The sequence below is a fragment of the Geotrypetes seraphini genome, chromosome 2 (assembly GCF_902459505.1).
Source record: "Geotrypetes seraphini chromosome 2, aGeoSer1.1, whole genome shotgun sequence".
NCBI classification, from domain to species: Eukaryota; Metazoa; Chordata; class Amphibia; order Gymnophiona; family Dermophiidae; genus Geotrypetes; species Geotrypetes seraphini.
In genome coordinates, this window is record NC_047085.1 from 392,861,417 (window position 1) to 392,873,790 (window position 12,374).

At 42.8% G+C, this 12,374-nt stretch overlaps 1 protein-coding gene across 1 annotated transcript; it reads left to right on the forward strand.

Moving 5' to 3' along the window:
• Positions 1-3,038: 3,038 nt before the first annotated feature.
• Positions 3,039-11,894, forward strand: LOC117354049 (cytochrome c). Its single transcript, XM_033930815.1, has 3 exons — positions 3,039-3,188; positions 9,330-9,506; positions 11,455-11,894. Exons 2-3 carry the CDS (start codon positions 9,338-9,340, stop codon positions 11,601-11,603), a joined length of 318 nt encoding a protein of 105 aa, XP_033786706.1. The 5' UTR covers positions 3,039-3,188; positions 9,330-9,337; the 3' UTR covers positions 11,604-11,894.
• Positions 11,895-12,374: the final 480 nt, after the last annotated feature.

A 12,374-nucleotide genomic window follows, 5' to 3' on the forward strand; every position in this document is an offset into this window, starting at 1 on the left:
ATTGCCCAGTCCCTCCAGCTGGAAACCCCCCACCCCTAAGATCATCGGCAGGAGGGATGCCCAGTCCCTCCTGCCGGTACCTCCACCTCACCGAAGGGCATGCTCCCTGACCTCCCAGCAATTTTATAATTTCAGTTATAATATACCGTGAAAATAATTTGCTCTGTTTAGTGTGCCAGAGCTAAAAATGTTTGAGAGACGCTGGCCTAAAGTATGCAGTACTAAGCAATTTCCAGAAAATGTATTGTAAGATGGAAAATAGATCTTGGTCATTACCATCTGGAAACTTGCAGCATCTATATTTTTGTTAATACAGAAAAATAAACATCCTCCTGAAAGGTATGATGCCCACCTGTTCATGAACAGCACTCTCAGGCAGTATAGCTACAAGAAATCAACAATTTGTTTACAGGGTATTCAGAAAATGTCATTCAATTCAGTAGAAACATGTTGATAAATTAGGATGTCTGAGAAAAAGAGGAGAAAAGAAAAACAAGGATGCCGAACTGGGACATTATTCTGAGAGTAATGTACCATGGTGGGGACCACAGTTGGGTTCAACGTGAGTGAGTCTCATGTAAGTGGCCAATGCATTTTTCAATGCCTCTGTTCATTACCATACCATATCAACTCTTGTATCCCGCAAATGTCACCTAGGCATCATTGTGGCTTACAGATTAGAACTGCTACAGACATAGATATTACAAAGAAACTGCATGGAAGATATCATGCAGGGGACTGCATTTACAAACATTATACTCTAATAATGCTATTTCTAGGATTTAATTACCCATCTCCAAGTTTGCCTTACTGTTCTGATCATGTATTATGCTGGAAGAACAAATACACTCAAGGGGATAAAACATGTTTGCTTTCACTTGGCTCTTAGGTGAACTTAGGTCTGTGTGCCAAATGTTCAACAGTAATACCTCTGAGTCAGAAATGTATGCAAGTTCCATGGAAATGAACTCTAAATAAAAAGGAGAAAGGGCAAGGACACAGAAGTAGAACACACTGTGCTAACAGGTACTATGGTCACACTTCCCAATCTTTTGGCTAAGAGCCAAACACAGGGCCTCTGCTATGGATGAAGAATGAAAAAGCTAGAGAAAAAGGAAATAATTCTATTAATCAGGAAGTAGCAAAGCAATGGGGGACAATCTGCCCCAGGCGACGTCTTGCTAAGGGCGCAGCACCCCTCCTCCTCCTCTCTGCCACCCACCTGCTCGTCTTTTTGCCCTGTGTGCATGCCACATGCCTTCCCCTGTACATTTTTTATTTCTCCGGTGCGAGGTTGCTGCCCACATTGGCCATCGGCACTCTCTCTGACATCACTTCCAGGACCCGCACCTAGGAAGTGACATCAAAGGGCGAGCCAACACCGACGTGGGCATGTTGCTCACACCGGAGAAGTTAAAAAGGTAAAGGGAAGGGGGCACGTGCACTACAGGTGGGGAAGGGGGCCACCGTCCTTGGCGCCACTCACCCTTACTACGCCACTGAAAACATGTACTGTTATCCACCATTTACATGCCTAAATGATTAGAATAATGGCACATGCACATGTAGATGCCCAAAACCTGCCTAAGTGCTATTCTGTAAATATGCCCTTATCTTACCCAGAACATATTTTACAGGTAGGAGGTGTGCTTATAAAGGATCATTTTTAATAGGACTTCCAACTCCACCCTCTACCATTCTCTCTACATATACACACATTCAGGGCTGGATCCTCAAAACCTAATATGCCTTTAACGATGGTCGCTAAACTAATTCTAGCTGGTTTAGCATGGCAGTATTTTATCACTCGATTCTCAGAACTGTGGTCTTTTCCGAGCTTCCTAGCAGCCTCTGACTCTGCCATGCAAATGTAGTACAAGGTCATTACTATTAAAATGGTAGTTAATGGGATCAGTAATATTTAAACGAGCACTGTGGGTGATTCTCCAAACAAAGTGCCAGCTTTTAATGACCAAAAATTACCAGCTGGTCTGGGGTGCTGGTACTATGAAAAGCACATCTCACATGCATCTGGCTGTGGCTAATGATAAAAAAAAAATTTTGAAACCCACACTATTCACATAAATTATTGTAATGGGGGGAAACCCTCAAAAGCGTGAGTCTCGAGTGAGCGTATTAAACATGTTATCTTTTCCCGGCACATGTGCACATTTGCACCTCTTTCTGTGGATTACTCTGCACATGTGCCAATCGCTATCACCAGCGACGGCTGATCTCATGTAAATCTGAACACTCTCCATGAACCTCATTTGCATGCACGGTTCTTTGAGAATCACTCTTTTTTTTTTTTAATTGTTAAAAGTTACGACCCCTACAGTGATCCATCGGATTTTACCAGCAATATCAGAGAAACTGGCTCTCTGTGACCTTAAAAAATCTCCTACTCTGCAGCAGAGGCATTCTTTGAGGGAGGGACGGGTCACTCACATGATGTGTTTAAATATCAGGTGCACATGAAGACACATTCCTGAGCACACGTGGATGAGAGAAATCCTGCTCCCAAATCTGCAGATTTGTGAATGAAAATACCAGGAACTAAAACTGCATTACAGTAGACTTTATTGGGGTGGGGGGGAGAAAAAAAAAATACAACAAAAGCTCACACTGAGGATAACACTAAACACAAAAAAGGAAAGCACGGTGACAACAGCTGAAAATGAAAAGCTTTCCACTGGGCGCCTCATCCAGTTTCTCCCGATAATGACCCCCCGGTTTTCCCAGAACGTACACCAATACTAGAATCAAACTTTACTGAACACGAATATAAAGGCTGGTTGTCGCCGTGAGTGAAAAATCGCATATATATATATATATATCACGTGTCTCAAATTTTACTACACACAGGCCAAGGTCACTGCAGGCAGGCGCAGGCGTGGCGAACGTGCGAAGAACGAACGTCCCAAATTTCCTGCTCATGACGCCATCGGACCTTACGCAACGGGCAGGAAAGGCAAAAGAGAAACCTTGATGCTGTCTAGCCGCAGTAACGGGCAAACCCACAGGCCAATCCGTGCTTCAGTGCTCGCTAGCGGTTGGGCAGCAGCGGTTTTCTTCACGTCCGGAGGCGGGTCTTTCCTGCTGCGTCAGACGGGTTTGGTTGGAGGGTACCGGTTACTTATCCTTGAGTACAGCGTGTCCTTGGGCGCATCTCGTGGCCGTCTGAGAGGGTAAGCGAGCGGTGGGCATTGTGCGGCTCTCGCGCGCGCGGGGGGTTTCTGGGAAACTCTCGCTATGTTGTAGGTATTTGTGCCTCTAGTTTTGTAGTGTTCGATTACGTAGGAAGCTTCTTTTGCTGAAGTTTCCACCTTCCCGAGGTTATTTCCCCCTCCGTTTGTAACCTTAGCCTGGGGTCGCCAAGCTCCGGCTAGGGCTTAGTCTCGGGTTTGCTCCTCTCTCGCTCGTTCTCCTACAGAAAGCGCGGAGGCCTGTCGCAGGAAGGTGACCGCTCCGCCTGGGCTCCGGACATAGTCCTGATACTCTGTGCGCGCGGCATAAAATCCCCCCGCTGGAAATAGTAAAACGAGCTGATATTCGCAGGGATGCGTTCCGATTCATTCTTCCGATGATCTACTTGACCCGTAGGATAGATGTCTTTCTTCCCTTGTTGTGTTGGTTTTACACCTTGAAGGTGTTAAATCTGCAAAGCCTGGCAGTTTTATATTCAGAACTAAAAATCGATGGCTTAAAAAGTTTGGAGGACGCACAACTGACAACATTCCTGTCTCTGTCACGGCTGGAGAAAGCTCATGATGAATAGATGACTGCCTAATCATGGTCTCACCTATAATTGTTCTTTTCTTTTAATTGATTACCTTAAATTCCGTTTAATTTAATCTTGGATCTTATATGAGGACTTGAGCGAGATCTAAGATGGAATAATTATTGGAATGTATGTATTAAGTTGGAAGTTTTTCTTTATTTCTTGGACTTTGCTTTCTGTACAAGTTTTACTTGATTGATCATATTTGAAAGTGTATAAATAAATAAAAGTTTGGAGGATTTTTACATGGCTTCTGTGCGTTGAGGTACACATGGTATATGAATGAACATCTGGATGGGATTAGTAGTAAGAGAGATATGATGTGTGTGAGGTTTGGTTTGTTTTTTTAGGTTGTTGGCATAGGCGGTGGATACTTCATTTCGGGGTTTATTTTAATCTGTATTCTAGTAAGCTTACTACTTCTGTATTGCGGACGTCTGGCAAATTCGTTAGGTTTATTGGAAAAGTTTTAGTAATTAACTGTACTGATTCTCTGGCATACAACTGCCTTACCATGCCCTTTTATCGAGGATTTATTATTTTGTCTTTAAGTTGTATATTTTTTGAGGGGAAACCCCCCCCCCCCCCCAGGAGTTTTATTTGTTATAGTATGAATGTGAGGTATGCAAATCATAATGAACTCAATTCTTGAGGGCTATAACCCAACTGATTTTTCAGGGTATACAGAGATCTTGTTTATATTTTACTTTCTATGTATGTAGATATTACTGGAAAATCAACTATGGTGCCCTTTGAGTTTGAGAACACCCTGCTTCAAACTTGCTATCAAGGTGTCATAAACACATCTGGATATTAGGAAATTACCTTAATCTTGGTTAGCCATTAGGATAGAGTGGGCTGAATAGTTCAAATCCCATTGTGGCTCATTGTGCTCTATTGCCTCAAGTACTCATTTAGGTTGAGAGCCCACTAAGGGTGGTGAAAGTACCTAGTATATCTTAATGTAACGTAGGAGTACCTTGGCTAAAGGGTAGAGCTTAAATTCTTAATTTTAGAGACTGACTAAACTTTTCATGTCTCAAGTACAGAAACAGATTTTGATCCCACTGGGGACAGAGAAAGTACTGTGCTCCGAGGTGTGCGTTTGTTGTACCCACTTCTTCATAGTCACTTTTACCTCTTCTGTGTCATAGTATTGTTTTCCCAAAGATTGACCTCTATTGGACTGAACAGGTGGAAGTTGAAAGTTGCTATATCCAAGCTGTACAGTGGATAGGGACCACTGACCAGCCCAATTTACTGGTCACCTGATTTGTTGTTAAAGCATGTGTGGTCACGCATTGTCATCGTGAATGTGGATTGTTTCCAGATTATTGTTTGGTCTCTTACTCGAGCTTAGAGCAGCCATTAGTAGTATCTCAATGTACTGCTCGCTGGTCACGGTATGGCCACATTCCAGAAAATCGAGGAGAGTGACGCCCTTGCCATCTCCAAAAAACTCAGAATGATGTCCTTGTCATTCCAAAAAAGTCATCATGACTTCTGTGCTGATCTTTAGCTCTTAAACCTCTTAGGCCTTGGAGAAGAGTTGATGTGCTATTCCACGAACTGATTCTTTGCTTATGGATCATTTCATCCCCTGTCACCAGATCAGAAAAAAGTGTCTTCATTGGCTTCAAAAGCTTCCAGCAAATCAGAGCAAACTTCTACCCTTTTCTCCTTCAAATCAGGTGTCAACTGCTGAGGTACCCCCTTTGCACACACTTTCCGCTATACTCTTCTGAATGGCATTGGGACCACAGTCCTGTTGTGCTCACAGATTGTACTTGTCTGTCCGCGTAGATCAATTTGTCCACTCACTGACGATTCATGTCAGTGATTGCACTTGATTGTCCCCCAGCGGCATGGTTTGTCCTCAAAGCTGGTTTCTCCGTCTTTAACCTTCATCCATCTGTTCACATTGCTCTCGTGAATGGTGCCATCTCTGTAAACATTCTGTAGTCTTCTGTGGATGTCAGACAGCCTGCAACCCTCCATCAAGAACTAGTGATGGCACGTTGTTTCTTTTTGGAATCCATTATTCACCTGCAGCGAGGAAAAGATTCTGAAACACCTGTATAGAGGAGTTACAATACCAACATGTGCCATTTGAACAACCTATGTCAGTTAATAAAAATTACTTTCAGTACATCCCTCATATTAAGCTACATAAGAAGCAGGCTTTTACTATATTAGGTTGTGAGCCCGCCGGGACAGACAGGAAAAAATGCATAAATTAATGTAAACAGTTCTGAGCTCCCTGAGGAGAATAAATATCTTAACTATCCTTCTCAGTATTTTCCCCAGGCTCTTTTAAATGGGCACACCACCTAGCTGATTTTATTGAGCACCTGTCTAACTTAACAAATAACTTTATAATAATGTGTAGTATGTTGTACAGCAGTGTTTCTCAACCTTTTTAAGCCAAATACCCCCTAAGCCTAACAAATACCTACCGAGTACCCCTGCCCTAGTTCCGCCCCAGACCTGCCAAGTTCTACCCCTGACTCCACCCCCATAATAGTACTATTTGTAATGCCATTTCTTCTATTTATTTTTATAAATGACCAATCTCAGCCAAGGTATTGGGGAATGCTAATTAAACTTTTCATACAACATTAGATACATAAAAAGTACTTGTACTGATTAGTCACTAAGGGCAAGCTCTCTCACACACATCCCCTCCCTCTTCCAGTGATCTAATATCTGCCTTCCCTTCCACCTTTCCAGCCTCCCTCCCAGTTCAATATTTCTCCCGCTCTCATCCCCTGGATCATGTGCAGCATTTTTCACCACTGCCCACGGGCCCCATGCCTTTTCCTATCACCCCTCTCCAGCACTATTCCACATCTCTTCTTCCATTACTTTGTCCAATATTCCCCCACCTTGCATCCCCTTCAGTCTGTCCCTCTGTTCCCTCTCCACCACCATATCCAACTCAATAAACTATCTGTGTAGTTTCTTGTCAAATTATCCACCCATGCCATGCCTCCTAACACAAAAGGCACTTAAAACCACAGCACAACCAGGTTTGATTTCCACTGTGGCCCCTTGTGACTTTGGGCAAAACACTTGCCCCAGATATAAAACTTGGATTGAAAGTCCAGTAACGACAAAGGAAGTTCCTGTATGTAATATAAATATGCAAACCACTTCAGCTGCAATGTGACACAAAGCTCTGTAGTAGTACGAAGTCAATTATTTTCGAACCCCAAATGGTCGCAAATCATCATGTCCCCCTGACTTGTCTAAACTGCACTTGCTCCTTCGGTCCTCATCCCCCAGCAGCACTCCCGCAATAGATGGCACAAGCAGCAACCCACACACTCCATGTGGCTGACCCAGAAGCCTTCTCTCCAATGTCAATTCTGACGTCGGAGAGAATGCTTCTGGGTTAACCGCTTACATGCAGCGCCTGACTCGCTGCATGCGCCTCCCACCGCAAGGAGTGCTACTGAAGGAGTGAGTGCGGCTTCAAGAAGTTTGTCGCGGAGGGAGAGGGGCAGGCAGGAACGCGAGATCCTGGGCGGTGGCAACAGCAGCGGTAGATAGACAGGCTGAAATTGACAGCCAATCTGTGTACCCCCAACAAGCGGCCGGTGTACCCCAGGTTGAGAAACACTGTTGTACAGTACTCTCCCCTTATAACCTAGCTACTTTTTTATGCCATCCTGTTGTCAAAAATTTCTAGAGAATTCTTCCCTTATTCTCCTTGCCCTTGTAGTGTTGTTCTCTTGGCATAGCCATTATCCTGGGCTTCCAAAACATGTGGTGCCTGCATGCCAGTCCAGCTTTTAAGATGTCCATGGTAACCATGCATCGGAAGCATTGTATAATGTAACTTTATCATGACTATTCATTATGAAAATCTGATTGTCTGGGATCCTTAAGGATTGGCTTGGCAAACTCTGTCCTAACCACATGAATTATTTCAGAGAAATTGCTTGTGCTATGTGGTAGTCCCCTTCCCTTCCCCCACTTGAAGTTCCTTGAAAGAGCTGCATTTATGTTAAGTAAACATCAGCTTACCAACTTCTAAGCTTTTATTCAGTTATTTTGCAGATATCTTTAATGCGCATGTTATTTCTTATCCCTTGGGGAGAAAATGTTAATTTTATATGGCATATGTAACATACTAATACACTTCTCCCTCCTATTCGCTGTGATGGGGGATTAACAGAACCGCAAATACAGAAAAACCGCAAATAACTTTTTCATATGTTTGCTGTTTTCTATTAAAAACCATCGTGAATATGGTAAAAGACCTGGCCTGTTCCTGAAGGAGAGGCAAGACACGGCAAAAAAAGTGCTGGGAATCGGCAATTTTCTCTGTAAATGCTTGGAATCGACAATTTCTGTATGCAAGCTGACATAATTTGGGGGGAGGAGCCAGCAAGCTAAAAACCATGAATAATCAAAACCATGATTGCTGAAACCGTGAATACGGAGGGAGAAGTGTACTGTAATATAAACTGAGAAGTGCTCTGGAAGGCTTAAGAAGGTGCAAGTTTGATAGTCATTGAGGATGGAGGTTTTGCTACAATAATGTAGCAACCACAACTTCCCCCGATGAAGGTCTGTTGACAAACACTCGCGCAAAAGTGGAGCGTTGAGTAGTTGTAGTCCAGAGAGCTAACGTTGGACCAGCAGTTTTGCTGTTTAAGATAAGTGTTGCTGATTTAAAAGCTTGAAGCTATAGTATTCAAAAATAAAAATTGATATTTATGGGATATTCAGATGGAATTTTGCACTAATGAAATATGCACACCACTAATTATTATAATAAAATATATATATAATAAATAAAAAACATTGAATGAAGGGAAGGAGGCAATAGTATAAATGATTATTGAACAGAATGTGGACTTGGGATAAAGTGTTATGTGAGGTCCTATGCCCTAAAATAGGGGTGTCCAACCTCTTGGCTTCCCTGGGCCACATTGGCAGAACAATTTTGTTTTTTTTCTGGGGCCATGCAAACGCTGCAGCAAGACAGTAAACACCCGGGGGCAGCAGAGGAAAACACTTCATCGCCCTCGACCAGGGTCTCACAAAATACTTCACAGCAGCTGCCCTAAAAACTGTATGTATTGTATGATATACCATCTTTCTAGTTTATTGCTTGAGGGTTTAGTAATAGGGTGTATGTAAACTATATATATAAATAAATAAAAAAGTTAAGTAATATTAAATAAAAAAGGCAGCTTAAACTAAACCTTAAATTTGTATACCGTATCATTTCCATAAAGATAGAGCTCGGCATGGTTTACAGGTAAATTCAATAAATGAGGAAAGAACATAATAAGAAATAAAGGTATATTTTTACCTATTTTATGCAATATATAATTATTTATGAAATATCCTTTAACCCTACATACTGTATAAGTAACATACTAGCTAGCCAGCCTGTATCAGAAGGGTAGGAATTTCTGGACTATGTATGTTTGCTCTTATTTCAACAGAATTCCAATTGTTATGGATTTAGATACATTGTACTCTAATGTTCTTGAACATTTAATGAAGATGTTTCTCTTATACTGTCTTGTAGCAATCACAATGGGAGATCTAGAAAAAGGCAGGAAGATCTTTGCTCAAAAGTGTTCAACATGCCACACACTGGAAAAAGGTGGCAAAATCAAGACTGGCCCTAATCTGTATGGTTTATTTGGCCGGAAGACTGGCCAATCGCCAGGATTTTCTTATACAGAAGCTAACAAAAACAAAGGTAAATTATTTATATCTTTCTGTGGAATTGAGCCACTTAGGGGTCCTTTTATCAAGCCGTGCTAGCGGGGTTAGCGCGTCGGACATTTCATCATGCGCTAACCCCCGCGGCCGGGTAAAAAACTAACGCCTGCTCAATGCAGGCGTTAGCGGCTAGCGCAGCAGGCGGTTTAACGCGCAGTATTACGCGCATTAAACCCCTAACGCAGCTTGATAAATGGACCCCTTAGTTTGTGTTAACATGTCACTAGCTCAACCATTGTCATGAAGGAGGTCCTCATTCCCATCTCCCCTAGGAGCTGATGCAAACAGCAGCACATTAGAGCCACTGACCACCTTCCCTGCCCTCATTGCCAACCCAATTAAATTTCCCTGGTGTTTTAGTGGCTTTGGCACCAGACACTCATCCCTCCCTCACCAGCACTGATCAGTCCCTTCTATACTTCCCTATTTAAAACTATCTCCCTGGACCCTAGTACCTTGTAGGAGGCAGGACCAGTGCTCACTCAGTCTTGGCCTCCAGGCTGTTGTCTCCCAGGCAGGGCCGGTTTGCCATAAAAAGGAGAAATTTCCTTATATGGCAGACTGGTCCCATCCAGTGCATCCCAGGATACACTGTGCAGGGCAAGGGCTGCCATTTTGGAGGTGACAGTGGGCATCTCAAATGGCGGCCCCTGGACTTCACTGGGTAGAGACAGTCTGCACAGTACATCTCAAGGATAGGTCAGAGACTGCCATTTTGGAAATGATGGCCCTGCAACTGCCATGAGTGAGCTTTGCTCCTTCCTCCTTCAAACTAGTGGGGTCCAGGAGGCTTGGAAAGGAGATCAGGGTGGAGTGGGTACCACTACCCTGGGAAGAAGGGAGGAGGCTGGTCATGTCAGGCAGATGGAGTGCTACAGGGGAAAATTAATAACAAAGAAAATAAAATGAGAGAAGGGACGAAGACTTCCCTCCCACCTCTCATTTCACATAGTTCACTTTGAAGCAGTGCAGGAATTCTGGTCGGAGAAAACAACTCTGGAATTATTCCTCTGTCTAAATTTACCTGTCTTCACAATATTTCTGAAATAGTTGTGAGGCTGGGAGTATGCATAGGAGCTCCTTGAGATTTGTGTCATGGACCCTACATCCAGCCACCAAAAACAGCACTTGATGATTTCCTGCCCTCTAGAATAGTGCTTGATCTTTTTGTAGTTCAGACTCCATGAATTGTTACTCCAGGAGATGAGCAGGATGCAACCCAATGCTAATAACCCCAGATATGTGTTCCACAGTTTGGGAAGCTGTGCTCTGGGGTATGTGAGTGATGGCTGGTGTTACTCTTGGTTGCTGCTGTAGGATAGCTAGGTGTCGGGTCAAAAGCGCGCCGGAACAAAGGCGCGCACAGACAATTGAGCGCACTTTACTTAATAGAGATCGCGCCGCGGTGTGGGGGGTTGTAATCCCCCACATTTTACTGAAAACTTCACTTTTTCCCTGTTTTTAGGGAAAAAGTTAAGTTTACAGTAAAATGTGGAGGGTTACAACCCCCCACAACGCCGGCACGATCTCTATTAAGTAAACTGGGGGGGCTCCCCAACAAAAACCCCCATCGGAGCCCCTAAAAACAGTAATTTTCTTCGGCGCGCGCACCTCCATCTTGCGCTCAGTTGTCGGCGCGCGCCTTTCTTTCGCGGGGTTGTCTTTGAACCGGATAGCTATAGAATGCCTGATTAAGTCATTTCTGTGCTGTGGAAAAAGAGTCCCTAGTCTAAATGAGCTGCTCAACTGCCTAGCATCAAAGGGGGGAGATTGCAGGCCAGCATTTCTTTTTAAAAAGGAAGTTATCGGCCCTGAACCTAGGTAGCTGGGGAAACTGAACTTCATAGTACAAAAATGTCTTTCCTCTGTCGGCTTACATTCCCTTCTTAAACTGATAAAGACTTAACTAATTTAATTAATTCTAGGTATCATCTGGAATGAGGACACATTAATGGAATACTTAGCCAATCCAAAGAAATACATCCCTGGAACAAAGATGGTCTTTGCTGGCATTAAGAAGGAAGAAGAAAGAAAAAACTTGATAGCCTACCTTAAACAGGAGACATGCAAGTAGTACCTCAAGGAAATTTGGTGTTTCAAGATGAAGTCAGTGATGATGTACTACTAAATTTTATATATTTATTTGTATCATGTCTACCTTTTTAAACTTATAACAGTTCCCAGATCCTAGAGTTCATGACTGTACTGTTTCACTGCTTGAATATGAGCGTGTTGGGGTTGTCTTGCAGTGATTACAGATGAAAATTAGTAAAAAGTAAAATATGTTAAAAATACAGCATGTGTCAAATCATTGACTACCCAAGTGATGATGATGATTAAAAAAAACAAACAACCCTGTTCAGCATATGTTTGTAATGTGTAAATTATCTTGAGTGGAAGCACATAGATCTTCTGGAGGGTTTTTTTTTTTCCCCATAAATTTGTTTGTGTGTGGGGGGGGTTGGTAATAGCAATTTACTACAGCAGCCAAAAGCCTATAAACAAGTAAACTCACAAGTTGCTACAAATACTACAATGAAATCACATCCTCCTCCCAGCCCTTTATCGCATAGGGATTCTAGCTAAAGAGTTGTTTGAATTTGTCCATGTTTTTAAACTAGGAAGAACTATCTAATATTAAACATTAGCTTAGCATTCAATTTTTTGTCCTATATTAAAGTGATCATTATCTACCTTTTTATTAGAGATGATTTCTACTACATTATACTTTGTACATCATCTTGATGTGTTTCTTCTTATAGCCTATTCTGTTTAAAAGCCAGTGTCTAGCGAACTTTGCGAAGCCATGGCACACTAAACTTGGTGGCTCAAGGCATCCAGCAGT